This window comes from Triturus cristatus, chromosome 6 (assembly GCF_964204655.1).
Source record: "Triturus cristatus chromosome 6, aTriCri1.1, whole genome shotgun sequence".
In the NCBI taxonomy this organism is placed as follows: domain Eukaryota; kingdom Metazoa; phylum Chordata; class Amphibia; order Caudata; family Salamandridae; genus Triturus; species Triturus cristatus.
The window spans coordinates 584,687,777-584,714,992 of record NC_140589.1 but is presented as its reverse complement, the minus strand read 5'-3'; the positions used below and the strand labels follow the sequence as shown (position 1 = coordinate 584,714,992).

Genomic DNA, 27,216 nt, shown 5'->3' with positions numbered 1-27,216 from the left:
GAGCGCCCCCCCCCTGGGCCGGCTCAGGGTGCGGAAGCAGCATCTGTTCGGTGGGGACCATAGCGTAGGCCGAGGAGCCCCGTACCGAACCCCTGACGACGGGGAGAGGATGCGGCTGCCGGCGGCACTGTTGGTGGAAAGCAGAGATGGGTGGCAACATGGCCTGGCTGCAACCGAGGTTGCGGTGGAGATCCATTTGTATTGCTGAAATGAGAGGCTCGAGCAGGTCCTCGGTCGTAACGCTGCCTGCTGGAAGAGACTGTGTAAGGCGCAGTTGGCTTGGGCTGGGCTGAGTGTTGTGGTAACTGTGCCCCCTTCCTGTATAGTCCAGGAACGAAGGGAGAGGGGAGAGACAGCAGTGGCTGTATCGGGACTCTACCCTGAAGGTCCCTGCCACAGTCAGTGCATCAGGGGCTGCCTGGTAACAAAGAGAAAGGGCAAAACAGCGGGCGGCTCGCTGGGTGGGACGTCGGTGAGTCCCAGGCCCGAGACTTATCTATTGCAGCAGCCTCAGGTGACCATTGGAGAACCAGGAATAGAGACAGGGCTGCGAAGCTGTAGGAGGCTGTGGGTGTGAGTACGGATGACCGGCTACAGAGGATACTGTATTGGGGAGTTACGACCCACCTACAGAGACTAGTCCTGTGGGTGGGGAGATTGTGTGGGCTTCTTCTGCTGTCACCACCACTAAGTGCTGCATTGTGAGCAGAGAAAGGACCACCCCAACTTTCCTGCCTTGCTTTTCTGGAATATCGCATCTCTGATACATACTGGGGACATCGGCTAGTCCTATGGGTCGCACTAAAGATGCCGGGTCGAGGACCTCCTCCCAAGTTGCTGGCTCGGCAGACATGTACTCAGCGCAGTCATCCTCACAACAGGATCTCCTGAACGACCGTTTGGATGCCATCTTGCATGCCATAGAACGTACCAGGGAATCTATGGAATCTAAAAGAGACAAGCTTGCTCTGGACCTTATGTCGTTACATGCAGATCATCCGAAATTAGGGGACCGAGTCACTGCAGTGGAGCAGGATGTCTTTGAGTTAAAACCGGCAGGTGATTTCTTAGAAAAGCAGCAGAATGCATATGAAGCACGTATCCGATATCTTGAGGATAGAGTGGAGGATGCGGAGGGTTGTTCTAGACGAAATAATATATGCCTGATCGGACTGCCGGAAGGGGCAAAGGGTTAGGACAAGGTGGCCTTTCTGCAACGATGGCTCAAGGATACTCTTCCCTCCTCTTCCTTTTCCCCTTTTTTCACCATAGAGAGGGCACACCTCGAGCCAGTTCTCAGGCCCTAGACCAACTGGCACGACGGACACCCGGAGCAGGGAAGTGAGCCATATGAGGTCTTGTCGACGAAGATTCAAGAGACGGAACCCTGGCCTTTCAGCGGCGCCTGGTCAGGATCAAATCTGGCAGGAGAGGCAGGCATTGGTTTGGGAGGCAGAGCGGCTGGCGGAGTCTGCAGAGGTGATCAGTGGGTAGGGAACTCCACCTCACTCTTCAGAGGATGAGGGCTAGTCAGCAGCTGGACTATCGGATGTGGTGTCATTGCGGATGCCTTATGTCACGCCACAGACCTCTGATGGTATTGTATAATGACTGGGGCTCAGGTGCTTATACTGCCAACTATTGACAGACTTGCAGTCCGGTGGCACGTGGTACTGCTGCTAATGTATCCTTGGGTTGGGTATCGGAGTGTGCGCAACTGTCATTACACATAATTCAATGAATGGCTATTACAGGTTACCTCTGTTGGTTGTAGTGTCTCACGTTCAGATGGGTGAAGTATAGGGATCATGCACTGGAGCATCCTGCTTGGCCTTCCACCCCCCTACGTTCATCCCTACTACAGGATAGCAGTTGGTTTCACGGATAGTTTTGCATCCTGTCAAGGTTTGGGCAATACCTCTTGTTTATGGGGGCAGCTCTGGTAAGGTTTATCTATCGCCATGTTGGCGTCCTATTTTCCCTTACATTCACAAAGCTTTCCTTGCGGGGGAGTGGGCGATGCCATAACTTTTTGCCGATCCACACAATTGATTGCATGCAAGGGATGAGTCACATGTTATTGTTATATGACGCAATGCCATGACTGATTACAAAATACTTATATGGAATGTGAGGGGTCTCCGTACACCATCTCGCAGATATGTGGTCTACTCATATCTTAAAAGACATAATGTGCGCATTGCCCTAAAGCAAGAGATGCATTTGGACAGTGTTGAAGCGGCCAAGCTACAAAGGAAATGGAGGGGCAAGGTGTATGCCACTGATTACTCACTATTTGCAAAAGGGGCCCTGATATGGGTTCCCCAGGCACACCCTTTACAGTGGAGAAGGTATTGCTTGATAGTCGGTATATATATATATGTGTTCTTGAAGGGCAGACTAAACGGGCGTTATGTAGTGCTTGGTAATGTATACGCCCCCAACACGGACCTAAGCCAATTTCACTCTCCCAAACCCTTGCTAAATGGTGCAACATTCCGTGGTTGATTGTGGAGGGGATTTCAACAGCGTCATGGATATTGGATTAGATAGATCATTTACCCCCTTAAAAACACAGCGGCCACAGCCAACTCTGCTGTATTAAGTGATTGGGTTCATGGGTGGGATATATGGTTGAAGTCTGGAGACATCGGAACCCCGAAGTGCGGGTGTATTCCTTTTACTCAGTGCCCCATAATATACACGTCTGGTTTGACAGATTCCTCAGCTCTGCTGCCCTACTTCCATATGTCACGGGCTTAGATTATCAGGGTAGTACACATTCTGACCATAACCCACACTATGTTTCACTGGAATGGGAAACTGGGCCTCCTATCATCCCTACGTGGCAGCTGCAGCTGTCGACACTAGAGGACACCATGTTTAGAGCCACGCTAGGAGAATCCCTCAGCGAGTACTTTGCACACAATATGGGGACGGCCTCTTCTAGTAAGGTGGAGTGGGCTGCTATGAAATTTACAATACGGGGGAAATGTTTTGGTCTGGGCTGCGGTACGAAGAAACAAGTGGAGTTAGAGTTGCTCGCAGTGGAAAGGGATTCTCTAAGTTTAGAATTTGGAGCAGTGGGGATTGCTCCGGAATTGGCTCCACTATCAGAAGCGCGTAAAAAAAACAGATGGAACTCCTAGAGCGTCAGATGTTTATACTATGCGGCGCATTCAGAGATGGCTCACGCTAACATGGATCGATCTGGGGCCTTATTAGCCTGGTTAATCAAGCGGGAGCAGACCACAAGCCTCATCACTGCACTCCGGTCTCAGGACGGCGGGCTTAAATATACGCAGCATGAGATCCACCGGGAAATTACTTTGCACTTCCCACACTTGTATAGATCTGTGTAATAAGATGAAATTAATGGAAGTAGACGAGGTGTAGCATAGGATGAATGCTTTATTGTTCAGATGATAAGTATCATGGGGAGGCCCCACCAGGAGCAGCTCACTTGCTGCTCAGCCCGTCCTCAACTGATCCCCACTCAGGCATTCCACACTGCATTCTAACCATGCACCAACATTCCACTCTGGCTGAGCAGCAAGACCTACAATACTAGTCTACTACATCACCTTCCCCCTTTTAACAGAAACAAAAGAATTTTGTAAATACAGTACAATATGAATCAACATAGGGGTAAAATTGTTAATAATGCATCTAAATGAGAAAAAAAAAAAACCATGCAATAATTCATACAAGAAAATACATTGCATTAATTAAGAGCAAAAACATAGCATGCCTCATCCCCATTAACGGAGCAAATGAAGGATAGAAGTAGCAAATGGCAGAAAAAAGCAAGGAAAGACCAAGCAATTCATAAGAATATAAGGAAAGACTGTGAAGAAAAATATATTAAGAAGGGTGAAAACAGCACCCCGTTGAACTATAAAATAAGTCCAACGTGACAGAAAAAGGTGTGGAAACATGTACCAGAACCAACCAAAAGAAGAAGTGAAAACCACACACTGCCACAAAATTAAAGAAGCCGTAGATTCTACACACAGTGGATGAATAAATCCAGTAAAGTAGAGAAGTAGAAACACAGCCGGTGATATCTGCACGTACAAGTGAGTATCACAAAGCCAATAGGCTTACAAAATGTATACCTGCAAGTGACCTATCCACGCAAAAGTGGAAATCACCGAATACTTGACTAAATGGCAACCCCTTAACCAAACATGCAAAGATAACACTATGAGCGATACACAATAATAGGTGAGAAATCCACGCACCGGTGGAGAACCACATAGCCGAAGGCTATTACAGTGTGTACCATCATAAATGAAAATTATAACCAAGCAGTTCAATAAAATAACGTACAGAAATAATTTATGTGACATTTCCACGTACAAGTGAAATGACACGGGCAATGTATGCGTACAATGAAAATCTTGTTACTGACTGAATTTAGCAGGCTAGCTGTACTAAACTAATGAAAATTCCCATTAGGAAACTTGTAACAGATTAATTAACTATGAAAAAGTGCATACTTCAATAATGAAAATTATTTCAGTGCGGATGAGTAAAATTCTATACCGTAAAAACGTATGTGACGTATCCACGTACAAGTGAAACGACACGGGCAATGTATGCGTGCCATGAAATTCTGTTACTGACTGCAGTAGGCTAAATATAAACCTAAACTAATGAACATTCCCATCTGGAACTTGTAACAGATAAATCACCCAAGTGAAAATAAATTACACACTGTGAACCAACAAACTTTGTTGGTAATGCATACCTCAAATAATGAAACATTTTGTTACGGACCGCAGGTTATTCACTCATATACCTAACTTAATAAAAATTCTCCTTCAGGAAACATGTAACAGATCAATATCTGTACGAAACCCTAGTCCATGCGAAATGGAACATATACAGCAATTTTAAAATAAATAACCTTTATTCCTTTTTTTTTTTTTTAAATAAAATAAATATGTCACATGAATGAATGGATGGTTGAATTAACTTTTTAGATCGGCCTGAAAACTACCGATTATAACAACCCCAGTACTAGAAAGAATAACATTTCCCTTTAGAGATTAGCCGATGAACAATACATCAATGTAATCATGAAGATTAATTCACCACAGAAGTACGAATTAGGCGTTCTTCTGAGGGTGCGTAACATTGCTACAGATGTATGTAGTTGCTTGCAGAAAATAAGCCAGACTGTCCGCATCCTGAAATTGTCACTGGATATCCAATGTGATTTATAACACGCTTCACCTCCATGCTGTGACACGAATAGGTCTTGGCATAAAAAACGAAACTCACCAGAGCATTGGTTGGTAGGTCTTTGACAAACCCGAGTACAATGTCCTATTGCTGCCCTGAAATAAAACTTTATTGTCCCCCAAAACGGAAAACAATCGTGGTTGGCATAAGCAGCACTACAGGATGAACATTGAAAGAAAGCATAGCAGAAATGCAGAGCTCCGGTGAAAATACAATATGGCGGCACGCTTCTTGACGCTGCCCCGGATGGCTCACGGTGTGTCAGTGCACACAGGCGTCCAGGAGCAGCTCTGACCATCAAGGAAGAAGAAACGCCCCGCGATGACACGCAGGTGAGCTCGAGCGCACGGAGCATAGCTCGTGGTAAATTCAAACAGAGGTGGCGGTTTAACAGCCCTAAGGTGCTCCACAGCGATGAATAAAAATAACACAGCTGACCAAAGTACTCACGAACAATGACTCCAAAAATGCCCAAACACAATACGTAGACGAACTGCTCACCCGGGTCATTAACCACAGCCACTTAAATTAGTCAGTTTCACTCCTCGGATCGATCAAACAGTACTTGTAAAAAGAAGTACGGAGACACACTTTCGGGCGAATCAAAGTTATTTTCAAAACCAGTAGGTGGCAGCATCCATCTATTCCTTCCTGTCAGTGACAAATTAAATCCAAAGCCCTCAGACCTGTCTAAACGCAGAGGTTGTTCTCATTCCTGCCAGTTCACTCTGTACCAGTTGAACTCTCCTAGCGCTCCGGTTTTCAACATGTGCTGAATTCTCCTCAGACAGCTCTCACTTGACCTTGGCTTGACGGAGGAGTGAATGACAACCCAGGAACTGGCAAACTGGCGCACTGCAGGTGAGGGATGGTTTCAGGAAGAATCACGAGTCCTGACACATTTGAGCGGGCGACCGATGTTGGTCACTGGTGGGGCCCCCTGGTGTCAGGCTTTTAAGACTGTAGATTTCCGTTTCAAAATAGGTGCTTTACCTTAGATAATTCCAGTTTTCAGTTTCCGTCAATTAAGGCAGCACAGGCAGGTTCTTCCGGATCGTCGCCAGATGTAATAAGATGGGATTAATGGAAGTAGACGAGGTGTAGCATAGGATGAATGCTTTATTGTTCAGATGATAAGTATCATGGGGAGGCCCCACCAGGAGCAGCTCACTTGCTGCTCAGCCCGTCCTCAACTGATCCCCACTCAGGCATTCCACACTGCATTCTAACCATGCACCAACATTCCACTCTGGCTGAGCAGCAAGATCTACAATACTAGTCTACTACAATCTGCCTTGAGTGCCTCTGACATGGACATCCATTCCTTTTTGGATGGTCACACATTCCCTAAACTCACACCATAGCAGCGTAGTGAACTTGATGCGCATCTTTCGCTGGAGGAAGTAAAGGGCAACTGTGTGCACTGCCTACTGGCAAGGCCCCAGGACCAGATGGTCTTACCCATGAGTTTTATAAGAATTATGCTGATCTTTTAGGTCCACAACTATTGGGAGTTCACAGGGAAGCATTGGAGGGGGCTGCCCTTCCTGCCTTCATGGCAGCGGCCACTCTAGTCACTCTTACTGAGCCAGATTGGGATCCCACGAACACGAGCGCCAACCGACCCCTGGCGCTGCTAAATGGCGATTAGAAGATACTGGCGGGAGTTCTGGGTGGTTGATTAGCCCTGGTCACCCCACAATGATCAGGATCAGAATGGCTTTGTCCCGGCCCGCAACACCTCAATGAATATTCGCAGGTTCTTTTGGGTGATGCGCGGGCATGCAGCGGCCTGGCCAGAAGCGGGCTGCTTGGTCTTGGACTTGGGAAAAGCCTTTGATACAGTGTAATGGCAGTATATGTTTGCAGTGTTGCAACACTTTGGGTTTAGGCCCTACCTCCTGAATTTAGTTAAGCTATTATATGATACCACCTCCATACGAGTTCGGCTAGGAAGCTTATTCTCCAAGCCCATATTAATCGGCAGTGGAACTAGACAAGGGTGCCCCCTTTCCCCTCTAATATTCTCCCTGGCTATAGAGCCTTTGACTATAGCCCTGCGCCAACTGGCGGATCAATGGAGTATACGTTTGGGGGAAGAGACTCACGCCGTTTTGCTATATGTGGATGATATTTTGCTTTTTCTTATGGATCTACAGGCGATACCTTCAATCATACCAAACACACTACAACTGTTTGCTAAAGTGTTGGGGCTGAGAGGGTGAATTGGGAGAAATCCTGTGTATTTCCCTTCACTCCTGGTGTAGATGCTGCTCAATTGATGGTGGACGGTGCTATATTGGCCTGGCAACCGGAGGTGTTTCGATATCTAGGGGTCCGAGTTTACCACACGGACCGAGATGTTTTAGAAGGCAACCTATCTAGAGCAATTGCAGCATTGAGACTCCAGGTAGACTTCTGGAAAATGCTTAACTTTCTGTTGCAGGTAAGGTGGAGATCATTAAAATGGTGGTGCTGCCCAGATTATTATATTTTTTTGTGAATCTTCCACTATATCTATCAGCATAATTTTCCCATCCATTGGAAGGGATGATGAGGGACCTCATATGGAGCAACACTCGCTGTAGGGTTGCGCTTACTAAATTGTACCTGCCTCTGACACAGGGTAGATTAGCCTTACCCAATTTGGAACATTGTTATTTGGAGTCTTTGGTGGCGAAGTGGCAGGGGGAGCGTCACCTTGAGGATACGGCGGAAGGAGGACTGCCGTATGTGCTAGATAGCCCAGAAATGCTTCCGTAGAGCCTTATACCTTACTAGAAATGTCATACCATAGGCACCCACGATACCATTTGAAGGAACGCCGAAAGGAAAAGGTAGAGTCATAACAACAGAACTTACAGTCTGGTGGAACTCTGTGGTACACACACTGGGTGACTTGTATGCGGAGGGCACGTTGCAGCTGTTCCGCTCTCTGATGGACGAGGAGGGTATGCCACCGGGGCAGTTCCTAAAACATGCCTCCTGGATAGCTACATTGAGGTGCCACTGGGGTGATATCTCGCAGGAGCCCCCCGACGTACCTTCTGATGCAGTATATTCACGTATTGGGCACGGGGCGACACCTCCTAAAATGGTTTGCGGAGTCCATTCGAGAATACACATTTACTGATTTAACACATTTGCGTACCAAATGGGAGGCAGACCTTGCACGACCATACACACCCAGGGAATGGGGTATGTTGCTGGAAAGCCCTAGACAGATTCCTAGAAACGCAGGATTCAGGTTGATTAAATTCTATATAGTCTACAGGGCCTACCTATCCCCAGATAAAATCAACAGGTTCTTTAATAGGGTGGATGCTTGCTGCCCACAATGCGAACTGATAGCTACTGATCTTTTACATATGATATGGTCTTGCCCCAGACTACAGAGCTACTGGCTGGGAGTGATTCAATTATTAACCACAAGTACAGATAAAGCACTGCCGAAAACATAAGTGGCTTGCATAACAGGAATATTCCCCAGAGATAAGAAAAACAAGGCCTCCTCCAATTTTTAGGTCGAGCATTCGAGACCTCTTGCATATACTTTAGTATATACTTATATGTGTATGTACATTGTGGGCTCTGAAGATCAGCCCTAGGACTTGTCTGCTTCCGCTTAGGGACTTTTTTCTTTTTAACTGCCTCTATTTAACTGTTTTGATAGAAAACAACCAGTAGAGGTTAGTAAAATACCAGAATTGCTTTCAGCTGAGGGACTTTCTTTTTTAAAATTTTCTGGCAACTGCCTCTATTTAACTTTCTTGATAGAAAATGACCAGCAGAGGTCAGTAAAGTACCAGAATCCCTTTAGCATTCTCTAGATTCCAAAATGGTCTTCCACAAGCTCTCGTAGATAATAATATTTTTTTCAAATCTTGTATTTTCAGTGATATGACCACCAAAGGCCCTGATTTTATATTAAAAACAGAGCTTTGGACTATACCATTTCCAGCTGAAAGGCAATATTTCTCTCTATGTTTCAAAAGTTGGTCGCACTCTGCTCGTCACACCAGCAAGTTGCCCCAAGGAACTGTGGTAGATGTAGTGGCGACGGCGAGTACGCCTATGCCACGATGTATGTAGAAAAGTATGTGTATGCATTAGCCATCCCTGGACACGTGTTTCGAGGTAGTTGCCTCTCGTCAGCAGGGAGCAGGTCAGTGTAAAGGGGTGCCGCGTGGACTGCCAAAATGTAATTAAAACAGGTGAAGTACCTCTCATGGCGTGCAGGTGCAGGTCCAAGGCTCGTCAGCCTGTTGGCTCAAGGGAGCCGTAATAAATGATTCAAAAGTTGGTCGCACTCTGCTCGTCACACCAGCAAGTTGCACCAAGGAACTGTGGTAGATGTATGACGAGCGGTGTTCGACCCACTTCGCATTTTGTATTTCTCTCCATGTGTTCCCATACCTGGCGCGTCACGCAGTTTGGTGTGTACTTTCCCTTCATGTTAAAAAACAGTAGATGTTTCAGCACCCAGGCTAATGTGCTGCATAGCTAAATACATATAAGGTCCCAAAGGCGAAACCGATTGCATAGCAAAGGCTTGTTTAGATTTGGGGTTGGTGGTGGCCAAATTACTAGTCACTCGACACTGGAAAGCAACTGACCCCCCTTTGCTCACAGCCTGGGCTCATTCAATGCTCAATTGAGTTAAAGCTGAGGCGGCCTCATTGTTGAGAAAAGACACACTGGGGCTTCGTAAGTATCCCATTTGAGGAGCATGGGGAGTGATGCCGACGGCACTACAAGTAGCACGGGTCCCGGATGACCCTCTGACTACTCATTCTAGCCCACACACGGGACGCATTGTGCAGTCAACAATGAGCTCTGAACTAAGTATGATGCATAACATCTGACGAAGTGGTACGCTGAAATGTCATACTGAGATTGGTGTAATTGGTGTTGTGTGAAGGACGCTATGGTCATAGACTTGAACTGGTTTCCCCCCTCCTCCCTCCCCAGCCCTCCTTGTTCCTCCCAATTGACCCTTATGATTGGATGTTTATAGTTTTGTTATAATGGATCTAGTAGATTGTGCAATAGTCATGACTATGGTGTAGTCACTGGAAATATGCAGATAGAACATACTGGAGAGTAAATTGTGCACTTTCATGGTGCCCGGATACTGAACCAGTAGCAGGCCTTGAATGTTGGCACATAACTTTTGTATTGTAAAGTGTATTGGCATGCAGTTTGGATATGATTGAGTTAAGCTATTATCTATTTGTGCAATGATATAATGCAAGTTTAGCTCCGTAATTTGCCTACCAACTGGTACTGATTGCTTTTATATATGTCTGTATCATATATCGTAGACCTAAAAAAACTTCAATAAACAGATAAAACAAAAAAAAAAACAGGGTAAGCAGATATGGAGATAAAAATTGTATATCTATAATTACCTTGATGATATAGTATCAGTCGACACTGCAGATGCAATAGTTGTGCAGGTTGATATTGTTCACCTCAATATTGTGACATATAATCCACTTCAACAAAGCAAAGGCTGAAAGGGACTCAACAAAAGCCCCTTCCCATTTTTCGTATTAATATAATTATTATTATGTATTATTTTTTTAATATTACAAAAGGCTAGCAATAGATAAAGCTGTCCCTAGGCCAGACCTAAAATGTGTTGGAAGAAGATATGAAGGGATTTTTGGGGAGATTTGCTAACATGTTATTTGGAATTTTCTTTGCAGTGCAAACATTGTTTTGAGCTGGAAAGTTTCCTGAAAGTAACGCAAAGAATCATAATGCGCTACTTTGCATTATCTGCTTTAAGAGGGCGTTCCAAGAGTGTTCCCATGCAACCTCCCCAAAGGTTTTGGCTTAAAGCCTTTTCTACTAACAATAGTAGATCGGCGTTGTGGCAAATTTTCCGACTTTACAAGTGTGCTGCACTGTACAGAATGCATTCCAGGAGGGAAATAATATCTTTATCCTTGTGGCAACTTATTAATATCTTTATCCTTGTGTAATTAAGGATTCGAAAAAAAACACTTGTAGAATTGCTCAGGAAGAACAGGAAAGTATGTTTACTTTTGCAATTTTCAAAGTATTATTATTATTAGCAACCTGTAGTGAGCACAGTTACCCCGAAGAGTTTACCGGCGCATGGCGGTTGCAGATCTGCTATCCCACAGTGCAGATTCAGAATAGCCAAGTCAACAGCATCTTGCGGAAAGTGAAAAAATTACTTACAGTTCCTTAAATTGTCCGGCAAACAGTTCCAAAGCTTAGGACCCAGATAGGTAAAGGAATGGCCCTTCATACGGGTTAAGCGAAACCTAGGAACACCAAACAGAGCCTGAGTTGAAGATCTTAGTAGCCAAGTGGGCTGATAGAGCGATACTAGTTCCTGAATATAGCTTGGTCCTAGGCCAAATTTGGCCTTAAAGATATAACACAGTGCTTTACATTCCATACGCTTGGCCACCTTAAGCCAATGAAGTTCCTTGATCAAAAGAGAAAAAGAAACATATCTGAGTAAGCGGTAAAGCAGGCTGGCAGCGGCGTTCTGAACAATTTGCAGGCGATGTATGGACAACTTACCTGCGCCTAAATAAAAGCATATTGCCGTAGTCCAAGCGGGAAATGACCAGTTCCTGTATAACGGTCCTGTGAGCCGCTAAAGGAATGAACCACAAAATCTTATTCAGCGATTTAAGGACTACGAAGCAAGTGGCAGCTGCCTTAGCTATCTGCGGCTTCAAAGAGAGCGTATCATCAATAAGAAAGACCAGGTTCTTTTACCTTATGAACCGGAGTGGGCAGAGTACCTAGCAATTCTGATCAGTGTTTGGCTCCCCAGAGGGAGCAGTTGTGCTTAGAACCAGAACCTCCGTCTTATCACTATTAAGTTTGAGTGAGTTTTGATTCAGCCAAGCTGCAAATTTCGTCATACCCAGATGCAGCAAGGATGGGTCATGGCTCTGTGCTGAAGACAAGGAAAAGATGATCTGGGTATCATTGGCATGTGAGAAAAGGGTGAGTCCACAGCTCTAAATTAGGTTCGCGCCAAGGAGCGTACATAGATGTTAAACAGAAAGGGGCTTAGAATGGATCCCTGCGGGATGTCAGAAGTCAGGGCTTGTGTTTGGATGAAAAACTTGAAACGTGTGGTCCTTTCAGAGGGAGATAAGACCCCTCCCCCCCCCCCCCCCCCCCCCCCCCCCCCAGGGGCGGAACCTGTCATACCTATTGACTTCAGTCTATGAACCAGGATAGAGTGGGACACCATATCAAAGGCCGCACTCAAGTCCAGCAAGATGATTGTGGCAGTGTCTCCCTCATCCAGGTATTGTCTGAAATGATCCGTCACACTAAGAAGGGTGGACTCAGTGATGTACCCACCCCTGAAACCCGACTGGAAAGGGTGGCGAGGAAAGTGAGCATCAACAAATGCTGTGCGTTGGGCGTTGACATGTTTTTCCAGCACTTTGGATAGCAAGGAAATAGGGTGGTACTTCGAAAGACAGTCAGGATCCAAATTATAATTTTTTTTTTTTTTTTTAAAGAGGGAGGACCAGAGCATGCTTTCATCTCTGAGGTACCAACCCCTCTTTCAGAGATGTGTTAAGAACTTTCAAAATTTGATTAGGATTGGCGAATCGACCAGACAAAGCTTATCTGGGGGAAGAGAGTCCAATGAAGAGCCAGATTTAATCAATCACAAGGCACCCACAAAGGATGCCCGGTCCAGAGGAGACCATTCGCTTAAGTTGGCAGCACACTCTGTTTTAGATGCCAACTAATTCAACGTTTACTTTAAGCCTGTCAGGAAGATCGCCATTAAAGTGAACTGCTAGCAACAGAGAATCTTTGGCCAGCTGTGAGTGAATATTTTCCACTTTGTGAGTAAGAAAGAGAGCTAGCTCATCACATTGTTGTTGAGAATGGAGAAGGTTAGGGCAAGATGTTACTGACATCCGATAGTTCTTTCACCGCTTTAAAAAGGGTCTTCTGACAGTTCTGGGCCTTAGTGATTTTAGCTGTGTAATATGAATCACGGGCAGACTTACAAGAAGCATGATAAGCTTTGAGTGATTCTCTGTATTCAGACTTAGCATCTACAGCGTATGACTTCCACCAGCGTCTCTCCAACACCTTGCAGGGTTTCTTTTTGGATCTAAGTGACTCAGATAACCAAGGGGCAGGAGGATAAGTTCGGACCATGCCTTTAGAGGACCCAGGAAGAGTGATATCAATCGCCTCATCCAGTCAATGATTTTTCATAGCTTGATCCGAATCAAGCTGTTGTAGGAGAGTGGGCTTAGTTCTAAGTAGCTGCTTACTAAGTGCTACAAGGTTAAGCTTAGACCAGTTCCTAGCCTTAGATTTCAAGGAAGGCCATGTGATGGAAAAAAGGGTAGGAGCCACTCTAATTTTAAACGGTACAGGAAGACAGTCTGGACAACAGAGTTGAAGTAGAGGATCTGTCAGTAAACTCTTGATATTAGAGAAAATGGGATCCAAGAGGTGCCCCGCAGAAAGCGTGGGTGAAGAATTCCGCAGCATCAAATCAAAGACACTGAAACCTCGATAAAGGATCTTGTGCGGCTGCTGTCCAGATCCTCAATATGAAGATTAAGATCCCCAAGCAGAGTAAATTTAGAGGTGCACAAGATATCAGTAACCAAAAAGTCAGGTAAAGAGGTGCACCGTTTTCAGGAGCATCCAGGGGGTCGATAGATCAGCGCCCCAGAAAATGTGAATTTGGGAGTCAGAGCAAGTGTAAAAGTCAAACCTTCAAATTAGTACCAATGATGTTACTTTGGGGGTTACTACTTGGGTCATCACTACACATGAATTAACAATTACTTACCTAGAAAATAAATTACCTGGAGTAGGTACAGTGTTGAGTCCTAACTTGTAGAACACTACCTGATGTCAGAAGAAGCCAGGAACAAGTGAACACATTAGGGTTATTCACATAGGGAAATTAAATTTAGTAATTTACATGTGTGATGTATTCATACACTTTTGAGTGACCTTACTACTCGGCCATTAACAAAATGAAGAGTGTAAAGTTACTCAAAAATGTAGCCTTACACATCTCCACCCATTGAAAAAGGGAGTGGAGCCAAATTTGAGAGTGTAAGTTACTACTGCCAAAAAACTGAAACTGTAGGAAGTCCAGCACCACACATAGCCAACCACTGGTACTTGCACACCCTTCCATTGATAATACTGTATTTAGTGACATGAAAAAAATAAAACCCCATAGGAAAGTATGTTAAATACATTATTTAAATAGAAATTAATATAAGTTAATATTAAGAAAAATATCTAAAAAGAATACATATTTAATATTATCATTATAAACCATGTTAACAATTTTTTATGTGAACATTAATGGACACGTTCCTTACCTTCGGTAACGCCTTATCTGGTTGAGTCATGATCTAGCCCGCAGATTCCTTACCTTTGAACTTCCAGGCATCAGGCTTTATCCGGAAGTACCCGCAGTACCCCTGCACGACGGTAGGTGGTGTCAGTCAACTCCGCATGAGGTCGTAGGCATCAGGTTCATCGTCGTTGTGACATCCGCGTGGTCTATATAGGCACCACCCCGGCATGCTGACATCAGTACTTTTTACGACTTTCCACGACAAAAGCACAGAGTCATGAAGTGACTGACCATGGTGTATTAAAAGCAAGTAGGGCCCTGAAAGAGAACAGCCCTTGACACTAAAACCAATCCACAGATCAGGGAGGATGGGTGGGTCGGTAAGGAATCTGTGGCTAGATCATGTCTCTACCAAATAAAGCGTTACTGAAGGTAAGTAACTTGTCAATCTGAAAGAGACATCAACCCGAGATTCCTTACCTTTGAATATACACCCAAGCAATACTTTCCCCGGAGGCGGGACTGGGGAAAAGCTTTATACCAGGAAATCTTGCAAGTCAGAGCAGTCAAACAGGCGCTCCCTGCAAACCTGAGAATCCAGGCAATAGCGTCTGGCAAATGGTGCACACATCAAGAAGGTAAGGACCAAATTAAGGTCCCACTAGGGCATAATAAAAGGAGAAGGGGGAAACAAATTGGTTAACCCTTCAAAAATCTCTGCACAAGAGGAGAATTAAAGAGTGATGGCTGATCTTGTAGCCAGAGAAAGGCAGATAGGGTTGAAAGATAGCCCTTCAGAGTGACCAGAGAAGAGCCCTGCTGGGCCAAAGAAAGAACGACTTTAAGGATATCTGACAAAGTCAGACAAGGGTTCAACAGACCGTTCAGTACAATATTTACAAAATGTGCTCCATCGGCAGCCTACTTCGTGGAGGGACGCCTGGCTGCCAGAATCCTGATCGAAGAATTGATGCCCATGCCAGAAGCTCCGGATGCCAAACTCTCCGTGCCCAGTCTGGAGCCACAACAACAGCTTGTGCCCGGTCGCTCCTGATCTTCTTGAGCACTCTGGCCAGGAGTGGTATGGGCGGAAAGGCGTACAGGAGGCCTGTGTTCCACTCAAGATGAAAATCGTAGCCAAGTGAGAGCTGCCTTGGAAACTCCAACACGCAACACTGCTGACATTTCACATTCTCTTTGGAGGTGAAAAGATCTAACCAAGGCTCTCCCCACTGTTAACCGAGACCTTGCCCCACTTGTGAATGGAGACGTCACTCGTGATCCTCTAGGCATTGATGACTGAATTCGTCTGCTCTGGCGTTCGGGGAACAGGTAAGATGCTGAACCACCAGGGACATGCCCTATTGTTCCATATAAGTCCAGACATGGCACACATGGCAGTAGTGTTATCTGTGAACACTTAAACTAGCTTCCTCTTGAGGGATGGTAAGAAGGCTTTCGGTGCCAATCGGATCTCTAAAACCTCCAACAGCTTGATGTGGAGACCGATTTCCATCGGCGACCAGAGTCCTCCGATTTCCACCTCTCCCAGATGGTCGCCCCATTCCAGAAGCGACTCATCCGTCACCACTGTGAGATCTGGATGCGGAAGAGAGAGGGGTCTGCCTCTAACCCAATTGAGGTTTGTTAGCCACCACTGCAGATCGTTCACAGTTCCCTCCGAGATCTGAAACCGGTCAGTGAGATTTCCCTGATGCTGCGCCCATTAGAACTTCAGGTCCCACTGCAGAGCCTGCATGTGCCATCTGACATGATCCACCAGCAGGACGCAGGAGGCCATGAGGCCCAGTAGCCTCAGAGTCATTCTCACTGAAATCCAGGATAGAGGCTGAAACATCGGTATCATAGCCTGAATATCTTGGTCTCGCTGCTTGGGAGCATAGGCATGAAACTGCACTGTGTCCAGAACCGCCCCGATGAAAGGGAGCATCTGAGAGGGAGTTATGTGTGACTTCAGCACATTGATAGTGAACCCCAGCGAATGCAGGAGTTCCGCCCTAGTCTGGAAGGGGTAAACGACAGTCTGGGGTGAGCCCGCCTTCAACAGCTAGTCATCGAGAGGAAGACTGGAACCCCCGATCTGCGTAGATGAGCTGCGACCAGCACCATCACCTTTGTGAACATCCGAAGGGCCCTGGTAAGGCTAAAGAGGAGCATGGTGAACTGAAAGTGCTTGTGGCCCACCGTGAACTGAAGGTAATGTCTGTGAGTCAGCAGGATGGGGATATGAAAATAAGCGTCCTGCAAGTCCAACGCTACCAGCCAGTCTCCTGGGTCGAGTGAAGACAGAACTTGGACTAGAGTGAGCATTTTGAACTTCTCCTACCAGAGGTCTAAGACAGGACACAGGCCTTTGTCCTTGGGTACCAGAAAGTAGTGGGAATAACAACTAGGACCCTGCCCGAACTTCTCAGTTTAATTTATAGAGGGGGACCAGTAGGCAGCTACTCTGGATGTTGCTATTTCACGCCAAAAACTATAATCTTACTGTCATCAACCAGGACTTGAGCGAAGGCAATCAATGAGTCTATCTCACTGAGACTAAGGGATGGGGAGGACCAATTGACAGTCACACAGTGTTGACAGCGCAGTGCCACTGTCCATTGTTCCCAACGGGCATGACCTTCAACCAATAACTTTGCCCCTAGTAAGCTGGACCACAGCTATAGTTTGGTAGCAGAATGAAGGAGGGGGCAATAACATTCCATATTTTTGTCTGGCCCGCTACATCAGAACTCACATTTTTCTTTTTACCGTTGCTTATTGTTTTTTTAAATGCCACCTTAGAGAACTGTGTTCAGGCATGTGCAACTCTTTTTCAGTACATTTGACCATGTGGCAGGACATAGCGGGCTAAATCATTTAAAAAAAAACACATTTACAGCATCTGTCAGGCCAAGGCAATGTGTGCAGTTCTAGTGCACGCACCACTGCTACATGAGAAAGACCAGCCTGAGCAAGTCTGTGGTCAGTGCCATGCCCAAGTCTGTCTCCCTACTTTAGCTGCGTAGACCTGCCAGTTTTGTACAAAGGTGACTGAGGATGGAGGATCCTTGCTCTTGTCGCTTCACACAGAAACACCACCTGCCTTGGCACACATCATAGCAGAAGGCACCACCAAACTGCTATTAAAGAGTAGCTCTCAATCTATCTCATCCTGCATGATCCATGTTGTCAACTCCAATAACCTGCTGCCTTTCAATCTAGCCATGCTGTCAGGCTTGGGTCTGAATGGACAGTCTTGACTATGACCAAACAGCAGTAGCAGCAGTAGTAGCAGCAGCAGCAGCGGTGGCGGTGTGTGTGTGCACATCTTCTCCTCCTCAATTCTCTTCTTTCTCATCCGTCAACTTTCTCCTTCTCACTGTATTGTCATTTCCATTTTTCTCGAGCTTTTGGGCTCCTTTCCTCCCCTTCTATCTTCAACATGTATTGCTTCTGTTTTCTGCTTTCATCCCCATCTCCCTCTGGTTTCTTACTTTCTTATCTGGTATCTCTCCCTCGGTCTCCCGCAAACTAACTCAACATCTTCAGGTTTTGGGATGACTCGTAATGAACAAGTTACTTACCTTCGGTAACGCTTTTTCTGGTGGATACAGTATCTGCCTGTGGATTCCTCACCTTGTGAATATCCCCTGCGTCAACAACATTCGGAAACATTTGTAGCAGTCCACGCCGATGAGGTCGAAGACGACGTCACAGAGGAACGGCTCCGCTCGCGACTCCGCTGACGTCACCGGCTCCATAAGAGGACCTCGTCGGCGTGATGACGTCAGTTCCGCCCCTTTTTTCCGTGCCTTCGAGGCACACGGACGGACCGACAGCAATATATACACAGTATACACAGTACATAATATGCAAAGCAACACACACAGTGTGAAGAATAAATAAACAGGCAAAAGAATAACACAATGCCTTTGACAGTAACAAATACCATTTGAAACACCATCAATAGAATTGCAGGTATAGAAGGATGGACAATGGGGAGGCAGGTGGGTCAGTGAGGAATCCACAGGCAGATACTGTATCCACCAGAAAAAGCGTTACCGAAGGTAAATAACTTGTTCTTCTGATGGATACATCCGCCAGTGGATTTCTCACCTTGTGAATAGAATCCCACAGCAGTCCCCACTCCCGGAGGAGGGTGTCCACCCTCCTATACCAAAAAGTCCTGAAGGACGGAACAAGCAAAGTGTCCGTCCCTCCTCACCTCGGTGTCCAAGCAGTAATGCTTCGCGAAAGTGTGGAGGGAGGCCCAAGTTGCCGCCCTACAAATGTCTTCCACAGGAAAACCCCTAGATAAAGCAGAAGTGGAAGATTTTGCTCTAGTGGAATGAGCTCTCAAACCCTCTGGAGGTTCCTTACCCGTCACAGAGTAGCATATCTTGATGCACAAGACAATCCATCTGGAAAGGGTGCGCTTGTGCACCGCTTGACCTTTTCTGCGGCCAACAAAGCCCACAAAGAGCTGGTCATCAACCCTAAAGTCCTTTGTCCTGTCAAGGTAGAAGCTCACCACCCTCTTAGGGTCCAAGCGGTGAAGTCTCTCCTCCTCCTTGGAAGGGTGAGGGGGAGGATAGAAGGTAGGGAGGGTAATGGATTGCCCCAGACGGAAAGGAGTTACCACCTTAGGCAAAAATGCAGCCCTGGTCCTGAGCACCATTCGTTCAGCATGAACGGCCAAAAATGGGGGTTTTGAACTTAGAGCTTGAAGCTCACTTACCCTCCTTGCCGAGGTGATTGCAATGAGGAAAACCGTCTTAAAAGACAGCATTCTCAAGGGACACTTATGTAAGGGTTCGAAGGGAGAACCCATCAGATAAGTTAAGACAAGGTTTAAGTCCCATTGAGGCACAATAAAGGGAGTAGGAGGAAACCTGTTTGTGAGACCCTTAAGAAATCTAAGAACAATAGGTGATTTGAATAATGACGGCTGATCCGGCAAGCAAAGGAAAGCCGACAAAGCCGATAAGTATCCCTTCACAGTGGCCACAGCAAAGCCTTGCTGAGCAAGAGAAAGGGCAAACTGTAGAATGTTAGACAGACGAACCTTCAAAGGATCAATTGACTTCTCTCCACACCAAAGTACAAATTTAGACCACCTATAGGAATATATGGATTTGGTGGAATGACGTCTGGCAGACAAAATTACATCCACCACGTCAGGCGGGAGAGAGAAGGAATTCAGGTTGCCCGGTTCAATCTCTAGGCATGAAGGTGTAAGCTCTGGAGGTGGGGGTGTAGAACCTGCCCCTCTGACTGCGAGAGGAGGTCTGCCCTCAGAGGGAGACGGAGCGGAGGGCACGAGGAGAGGTGGAGAAGATCTGTGTACCACACCCTTCTTGGCCAATCCGGGGCAACCAATATGACTTGAGCCCGGTCTTGGCGAATCTTCCTCAGAACCCGAGGAATCAAGGGTATGGGAGGAAATGCGTAAAGGAGTCGTGAGCTCCAACTCAACTGAAACGCGTCCCCCAGCGCTCCCTGCCTCGGATACTGGAGACTGCAAAATGACGGGCAGTGGGCGTTCTCGCGGGTGGCGAACAGGTCCACCCGAGGAGTCCCCCACATCCGAAAGACGTGACGAACTACCTCCGGATGGAGCCTCCACTCGTGGTTGGCGGAGAACTGCCGACTGAGACTGTCCGCACGTACGTTCAGCACCCCGGCCAGATGATTTGCCGTCAGACAAATCTGATGGTCCTGAGCCCAGTACCATAGACGCAGGGCCTCTGCAGAGACAAAGAGACCCCACTCCTCCCTGTTTGTTTATATACCACATCGCGGTAGTGTTGTCCGTCAGGGATTGAACAGACTGACTGCGAAGGGAAGGGAGGAAGGCCTTGAGTGCTAAACGAATTGCTCTCAATAACAAAAGGTTGACGTGAAGCAACCTTTCCTCTGGAGACCAAAGACCCTTGATCTCCAGATCCCCCAGATGAGCACCCCACCCTAAGGTGGATGCATCCGTTATCACCGTGGCCACCGATGGAGGTAGATGAAAGACCTTCCCTTGAGACAGGTTGCCCTCCACGCTCCACCAGGACAGATCCGCTGCAGCTTCTCTGGAGATCCTCACAGACTCCCTGAGATCTCCTTTGTGCTGATACCACTGCTTGCGGAGGCACCACTGGAGCGCCCTCATGTGCCAGTGTGCATGGTTGACCAACAGGATGCAGGAAGCGAACAGACCGAGCAGGCGAAGGACCTTCAAAACTGGAACGACCGCTCCGTTGTAAAATAAAGGAATCATTTCCTGTATGTCGAGAATCCTTTGAGGAGGAGGGTATGCTCGACAAACAGTAGTGTCAAGTACCGCACCTATGAACAAGTTGCGCTGACAGGGCACCAGGTAAGATTTGGGCACGTTTATCGAAAAACCCAATTTGTACAACAGCTGAGTTGTATCCTGCAGATGACGTAGCACCTTCTCTGGCGACCCCGTCTTGATCAGCCAGTCGTCCAAATAAGGGAAAACTGAGATCCCCGACCTTCTGAGAGGGGCTGCCACCACTGCCATCACCTTCGTGAAGACTCGAGGTGCCGAAGTAAGACCAAACGGGAGGACCGCAAACTGATAATGTTGCGACCCTACCGTAAACCGGAGATACTGCCTGTGTGACTTCAGGATGGGGATGTGAAAATACGCATCCTGCAAGTCGAGCGACACCATCCAGTCCTCCTGATTCAGCGCTTGAAGAACCTGAGCAAGGGTGAGCATCTTGAACTTCTCTTGCTTTAGAAAAAGATTCAAGATTCTGAGGTCCAATATCGGACGCAATCTGCCGTCCTTTTTCGGAATCAGAAAATACCGGGAGTAGCATCCCTGACCCCTCTCCTGCTCTGGACCCACCTCTATCGCACCTTTTTGAAATAGCTTCAGGACTTCCTCCTGTAGAAGAAGACGGTGGTCCTCCGAGCAAGTCCCTTGACAAGGAGGGTAATTTGGAGGGAATTCCCGAAAGGGAAGGGCGAACCCATTTTCTACAAGATCCAGAACCCAGAGATCTGTAGATACAGACTTCCAATCTTGTAGAAAATGGGTAAGCCGGCCCCCCACAGGACCAGCATGATCCGGAATGGCGGATCTAGGGCTGCTTTGCGGTGGTGGGAGGGGCTGAGGAGGAGGAGGAGGAGAGTTGACGGCCACGTGTGCGACCCCTGATTCTACCTCTGAAATCTCTAGAAGAGAAACCTTGCTGCTGCTGTTGCTGCTGCTGGGTCTGTCTATAGGATCGAAAGGATGTCCTTCCGAACCCTCTGTACCTTTTAAAAGACCCCCTCGACTGAGATTGCAGGCCCTGAGATTTAGCCGTCGCCTTGCTCTCTTTGAAACGCTCCAGAGCAGCATCTGCCTTTTTACCAAACAGGCCAGATCCATCAAATGGCAGGTCCAAAAGAGTAGATTGCACATCCTGTGAAAACTCCGAAGATCTTAACCATGCACTCCTTCTGGTGGCGACAGACGATCCCATGATCCTCGCCACTGAATCCGCCGTGTCCAGTCCACTTTGGATCACCTGGCGTGCAGCCGCCTGGGCATCAGTCAAGATCTCATTGAATCCAGCCCTATCCTCCTCAGACAGTTTCGGCGCCAGCTTCTTAGCCGAATCCATAAGCGCATGCACATAGCGTCCTAGAAGACAAGTGGCGTTCGTTGACTTCAAGGCCATGCTGGCTGATGAAAATACCTTTTTTGCTGATTGGTCCAGCTTTTTAGCCTCTCTGTCCCCTGGAACCTGAGGAAAAGCACCCTTGGACTTTCCCGAACAAGCTGCCTGAATCACCAGGCTCTCAGGTGAAGGATGTGACGTTAAAAACTCAGGGTCCCCTGGGGCTGCCCTATATCTCCTAGCAACAGTCTTAGAGACCGCAGGAGCAGAAAAGGGCTTACGCCACACCTCTAACACAGGGTCCATAATGGCCTTATTAAAAGGAAGCAATGGCTCTGAAGCTGCCGTAGAAGAATGTAAAACCTCAGTTAAAATGTTCGATTTAAACTCCGTAGTTGGTAACTGGAGATCAAGCAGTTCGGCAGACTTCCTGATAACTGCATGATAAGGAGCAACGTCCTTAGAGGGTTCGTCCGACGGTGGAGTAATCTCCTACTCAGGTGACAAATCCAACCCACTAGCTTACTTAAGCTCCTCCAACTACTTCATCTGATTCTACCAATTCTCCTTCCTCTGCTTCCTCCAGAAGGTACCTCCGCTCATCAACGACCCTCTGAGCCTCCCTTCTGGACCAAATCCGTATCATCGGCGGCGCCGTATTCGAATCCGCCGGTGCCGGCGTCGAGCGTGGATCTGCAGAAGCCGCCGGCGTCGAATGAGGTCGAGCCGGAGCCGGTGAGGATGGAAGCGGCGTCGACGTCCTCGGCGCCGGTAGATGCCAAGACGGCGTCGCTGGAAAGAACGGCATGAAAGGGGCCTGTGGATATACTTGCGGCACCCCTAAATTAAACGCCATTGGACCCATCGGACCCGCAGGTGCACCGGTGGTGTACATGGCTCTAGCGAACACCCCGTACATAGCATTTAAATAATGCGAGGGGTCCTGACCTGGTCCAGGGAAAGCAGGGTACTGGTCAGGCATCACCGGACTCGGGCCAACCAGCGCCGATGGTGGAATCAACGGCGTCGCAGGCTCACCCGGGACTTGAAGTTCTTCAACCGGGGCCGGAGATGGAGCCGGAGATGATACCGGCGCCGGAGATGGAACCGGCGTCGGAGTCTGAGCCGGAACCGGTGAAGCCGGAGTCAAGGAAGCCACTGGCGATGAAGGACCAGGAGGTGAATCAGGCACAGGAGAAGGAGAAACAGAGTTCCTCCGGCGTCGAGCTGGTGATTTCGAAGCCGAACTCTTGTCCGTATGGTGTCGAGACAAGTGTCTTCTCTTCTTCTTATGCTTCTTGGCTCGAGAAGCATGCCCCGAAGTCGACTTAGACGCCGACCTTGACTTCGATCGAGACCTCGACCTCGTCCTCGACCTCCTTCTCCCTCTCTTCTCCTTCTTCATTTTTGCAATGAAGAGCTTCGCTTCCCGTTCCTTAAGAGCATTCGTGCTCATCTTGCGGCAGCTGAAACAGCCATCCACGTCGTGGTCTGATGACAAACACCACACACAGTCCTCATGTGGATCTGTGATCGACATGTGCTTGCCACACTCACGGCAAGGCTTGAATCCAGACCTCCTTGTCGACATTCTCGAGAAAGAACAGAGAAAAACCAGATAATACACAAAGTAACAACGATGCTAACAACAGCGATTCCCGAAATCCGTTGGCTTCGACGGCGCGGAAAAAAGGGAACTGACGTCATCACGTCGACGAGGTCCTCTTATGGAGCCAGTGACGTCAGCGGAGTCGCGAGCGGAGCCGTTCCTCTGTGACGTCGTCTTCGACCTCATCGGCGTTGACTGCTACAAAAGTTTCCAAATGTTGCTGGCGCAGGGGATATTCACAAGGTGAGGAATCCACTGGCAGATGTATCCATCAGAACTGAGGTTACGCTTCACAGGCAATCAGCGCCGTTGTTGAATCACTAGTTGTTTACTTTATGCTTTTAACAGGTGAATTATTAAAATATGAGTTTCTGTTAAATGGACAACTGGACTCGGGTAAGTGTATAAATAGATTGTGATGCTGCATGTGTACATGTTGTGTGGTATCTTTACAATGCTGCTTCATATCAGTCTTCAATAAGAAGGGTGAGTGAGTTTAAAAGCTCATGTCAGAATAATAACTTGTTGTTCATATATAGCTTCATACCACATTTCTGCTTTTTCTAAGTACTTTAAATAACAGCTGTTATTTTTAGTTAATTTACTGGTATTCACTTCATAGGCACCTGCAACACATATACAACGCCTTACCTCCTGTGGTCAGTGGCTGCCTCGCTCCTACACATTTCTTTCTAGCCATGGCCCCTAAGTAAGTATTATCAATGCAACTCACTAGTCTCTCTGGTGCTTTTTTTAAGCAATGACACTTCTACACTCACTATTTCTCCATGTGTCTGCATATACCTGAATGTTAAGTCAAAAAGAATTAAAAAAGAATCACAACAAAGAAAGGCATGATATGCAAGTGCAGTTTACTTTGCAAAGTGTTTATATGAAATACTGAAAGAGGAAATACCTTTGCCCTTTTCCGCAGCAATTTTGCAAGTCGTACTACGTAAGGCTTAAATTCACGCTGATGTGTACCTTGTCTTCTTACCTCCAACCCGGAATCATCTGAAGCTTCTGGAATAAAAGCCCAGCGATACCTTTTAAGGAAACAATATATTTTTGCTTTTATTGTTGACAAATGTATATTTGTGCATTCTAATAACATACTGTAACCCTGCAATGCAATTACACTAAATAACATGTGTAAGATATTTAGTTACCACTGCTGTGGTACATAAAAGGTAAAACATCAAATAATTTAATCATTTTTACCATGCAGTGCTTCTCATTATATTAGGTGTAATTCAGTGTGTGCAACACCATAGTTATAAAATAAACGAATTGTGTCTGTTTAATGGTATGCACAGGCAACATAATCTATACACATGTTGTAAGGCAAAATCAATCAATCCAACATATGAACCCTGCTTATGCTTTAGCTTCCTATATCCACTGCTGCCTAAATGAATCAAGAACAGTCAAACCACAGGTGTGCAAGGATTTTGTTTGATGCATTTTGGCTCATAGTAGCATATGGAAGAGTCTTCCTCAGTATGGGGATGGAGAGAACGCATCTCAATTGCATGCATAAATGAGGATTCAAGTTTAGATGTGTGGAGAACCTACAGTGACAAGAGAGTATCAAGTCTTCGTTGTGAATGCACAGTACTTATGTGGAGTCTCATCATTTTCTAAAGGGACCTACTAATAGTATTAAAAACATCAATATTGCTATAATCAACATTAAATGTTGGCTTACAGCTTAAAGGTAGTTTTGTCCTCATAACACTAAATCAAAAAATAGAATAAAGATACCTATGTTACTCTTAGTACGTTTATTCCCTGTTGGTACCCTGTCAGCTGGTGGTGGGACCAGCAACTGCTTCTCTAGCTGTTAATTCAGAGTTTTTGCCTGTCGGTTTCACAAGCAAGCGTGTATTATACACGGCATGCCCGCTTCCTATGTTTATATGTGCCCTTGCCAGTTTTGTTTCTCAAAAAAGAAACCAATAGCTAAGTTGTTTTTGAGTTATGGCTGAGGAGTCCACATGGTGATGCTGACAATGGGGAAGAGCATATGGATTAAGTGTAAAAGAGTTATATGGTGGCAACTTTATCATACTTTTACAGCCTGGCTCTTTACCATTCTCAGAGTATCAGTAGATTCCACAGCAACTTTAAATAAGTAAGGTGGGGGGATGGGGGGAGAAGGCAGCATGAATCAACTAAGACAAAGTGGTTGCAGAGACGTTTCTGGTCAGAAGATTTGAGTTTGTTTTGGTGGCAGAATGCATATGGGGCTGTCCAAGTATCTGCATGGAGAATGCCACTGAGTTCACCCTCATGGAGTATTCCCTTTTACAGGATGCAGTATGGTTTCATGAAAGGAGTAGCAGTGGATGGCTCATGAGTGAATCCATCAGGCACCGGTGGCCTTAGATACCACAAAGTCAGCATCATTGTTTTCAAATGTCATAAACAGTTGGTCAGTAAAATGCAGGTCCCTGGTTCTACCAAGGTAAAAGTCTAAGGTGTGGCTGAAATCAGATTGTGCAATGGCTCTTCAGCTAAACATGTATATGAATAAGGAATACATATCAAAAAACAATCTCCACATTCAGATTGACCTTTGACAGTACCTTCAGGATAATGGTGGGATGAAGAAAGAAGACTTCCACGTAAGAAGCTTTAAGTCACAGAAGAATAACATATGCCATGCCCTATAATCTACCTGTAGGTGCCAGGGCCAGGCCCCAAAATGTCATGGGGTACCTAAGTGCAAGAAACAAATGCATCAGACTCTTCAGATGCATTGTCACAGTCTCAATAACCATGAAGAAGGGAATCGCAAGCCCTATTCTAGTGGGCCTCAGTTAGTTACCGCAAGGTAAGTCCTGCAGATGTTCATCTTCAAACTATCTCAGCCAGATGACACACAAAAAGGCAGCTCATTACCAAATGAGCAAGCGAATGTTCTTAGCTAGTGCCTGTGGTGGTATTTCAGCCAAATGGTTTTCTACTGAGTCAATTTGGAAATCTTGCAGCCAAAAGCCTAACATGAGGCTGTTCACTAGTACGTGAGGCCGACTGCCCATTAAGGAGGCAAACAGGTTGCATTTTGTGTTCAGGTGAGTGGCAAAGGTGTCTATACATAAATTACCTTAATCCTCAAACATGGGGTCAATGAAATCCAGGAAAATGTCCCACTTAAGTGGCAAGCGGAGAAGTCTAGTAAAGCAAACCACTCTAATGGCATTGACACCCACAGTGTAAGCAACTATCAGGTACATGCTGTGCTGTATAGTTTATTCACATACAGCCACTGCCAGCCTATGTTCCCTCCAATGTGCGCGCCTGCATGCCCGCGCACACAGCCTTCACCAAGCGCTCAAAATTAATCTGAAAGCACGCAG

General features: G+C 46.5%; 1 protein-coding gene and 1 long non-coding RNA gene across 4 annotated transcripts in view; one reads left to right on the top strand and one right to left on the bottom strand.

The window, feature by feature from the left end:
• The window catches only part of LOC146817424 (uncharacterized), a 139,706-nt gene extending 114,644 nt beyond the window's left edge, over positions 1-25,062 (top strand). Inside the window, exon 3 of the long non-coding RNA XR_014963005.1 lies at positions 24,789-25,062. This is a non-coding gene — a long non-coding RNA (uncharacterized LOC146817424). The remainder of the gene's footprint in view (positions 1-24,788) is intronic.
• DOP1A (DOP1 leucine zipper like protein A) overlaps positions 1-27,216 on the bottom strand; it is a 1,047,530-nt gene that overhangs the window by 4,462 nt on the left and 1,015,852 nt on the right. For 2 of the 3 annotated variants that reach the window (XM_085611023.1, XM_085611022.1), the window contains one exon: positions 24,771-24,900. In XM_085611023.1, the coding sequence (XP_085467149.1) occupies positions 24,771-24,900 (130 nt within the window). The remainder of the gene's footprint in view (positions 1-24,770; positions 24,901-27,216) is intronic. The other variant, XR_014963003.1, reaches the window with a different exon arrangement.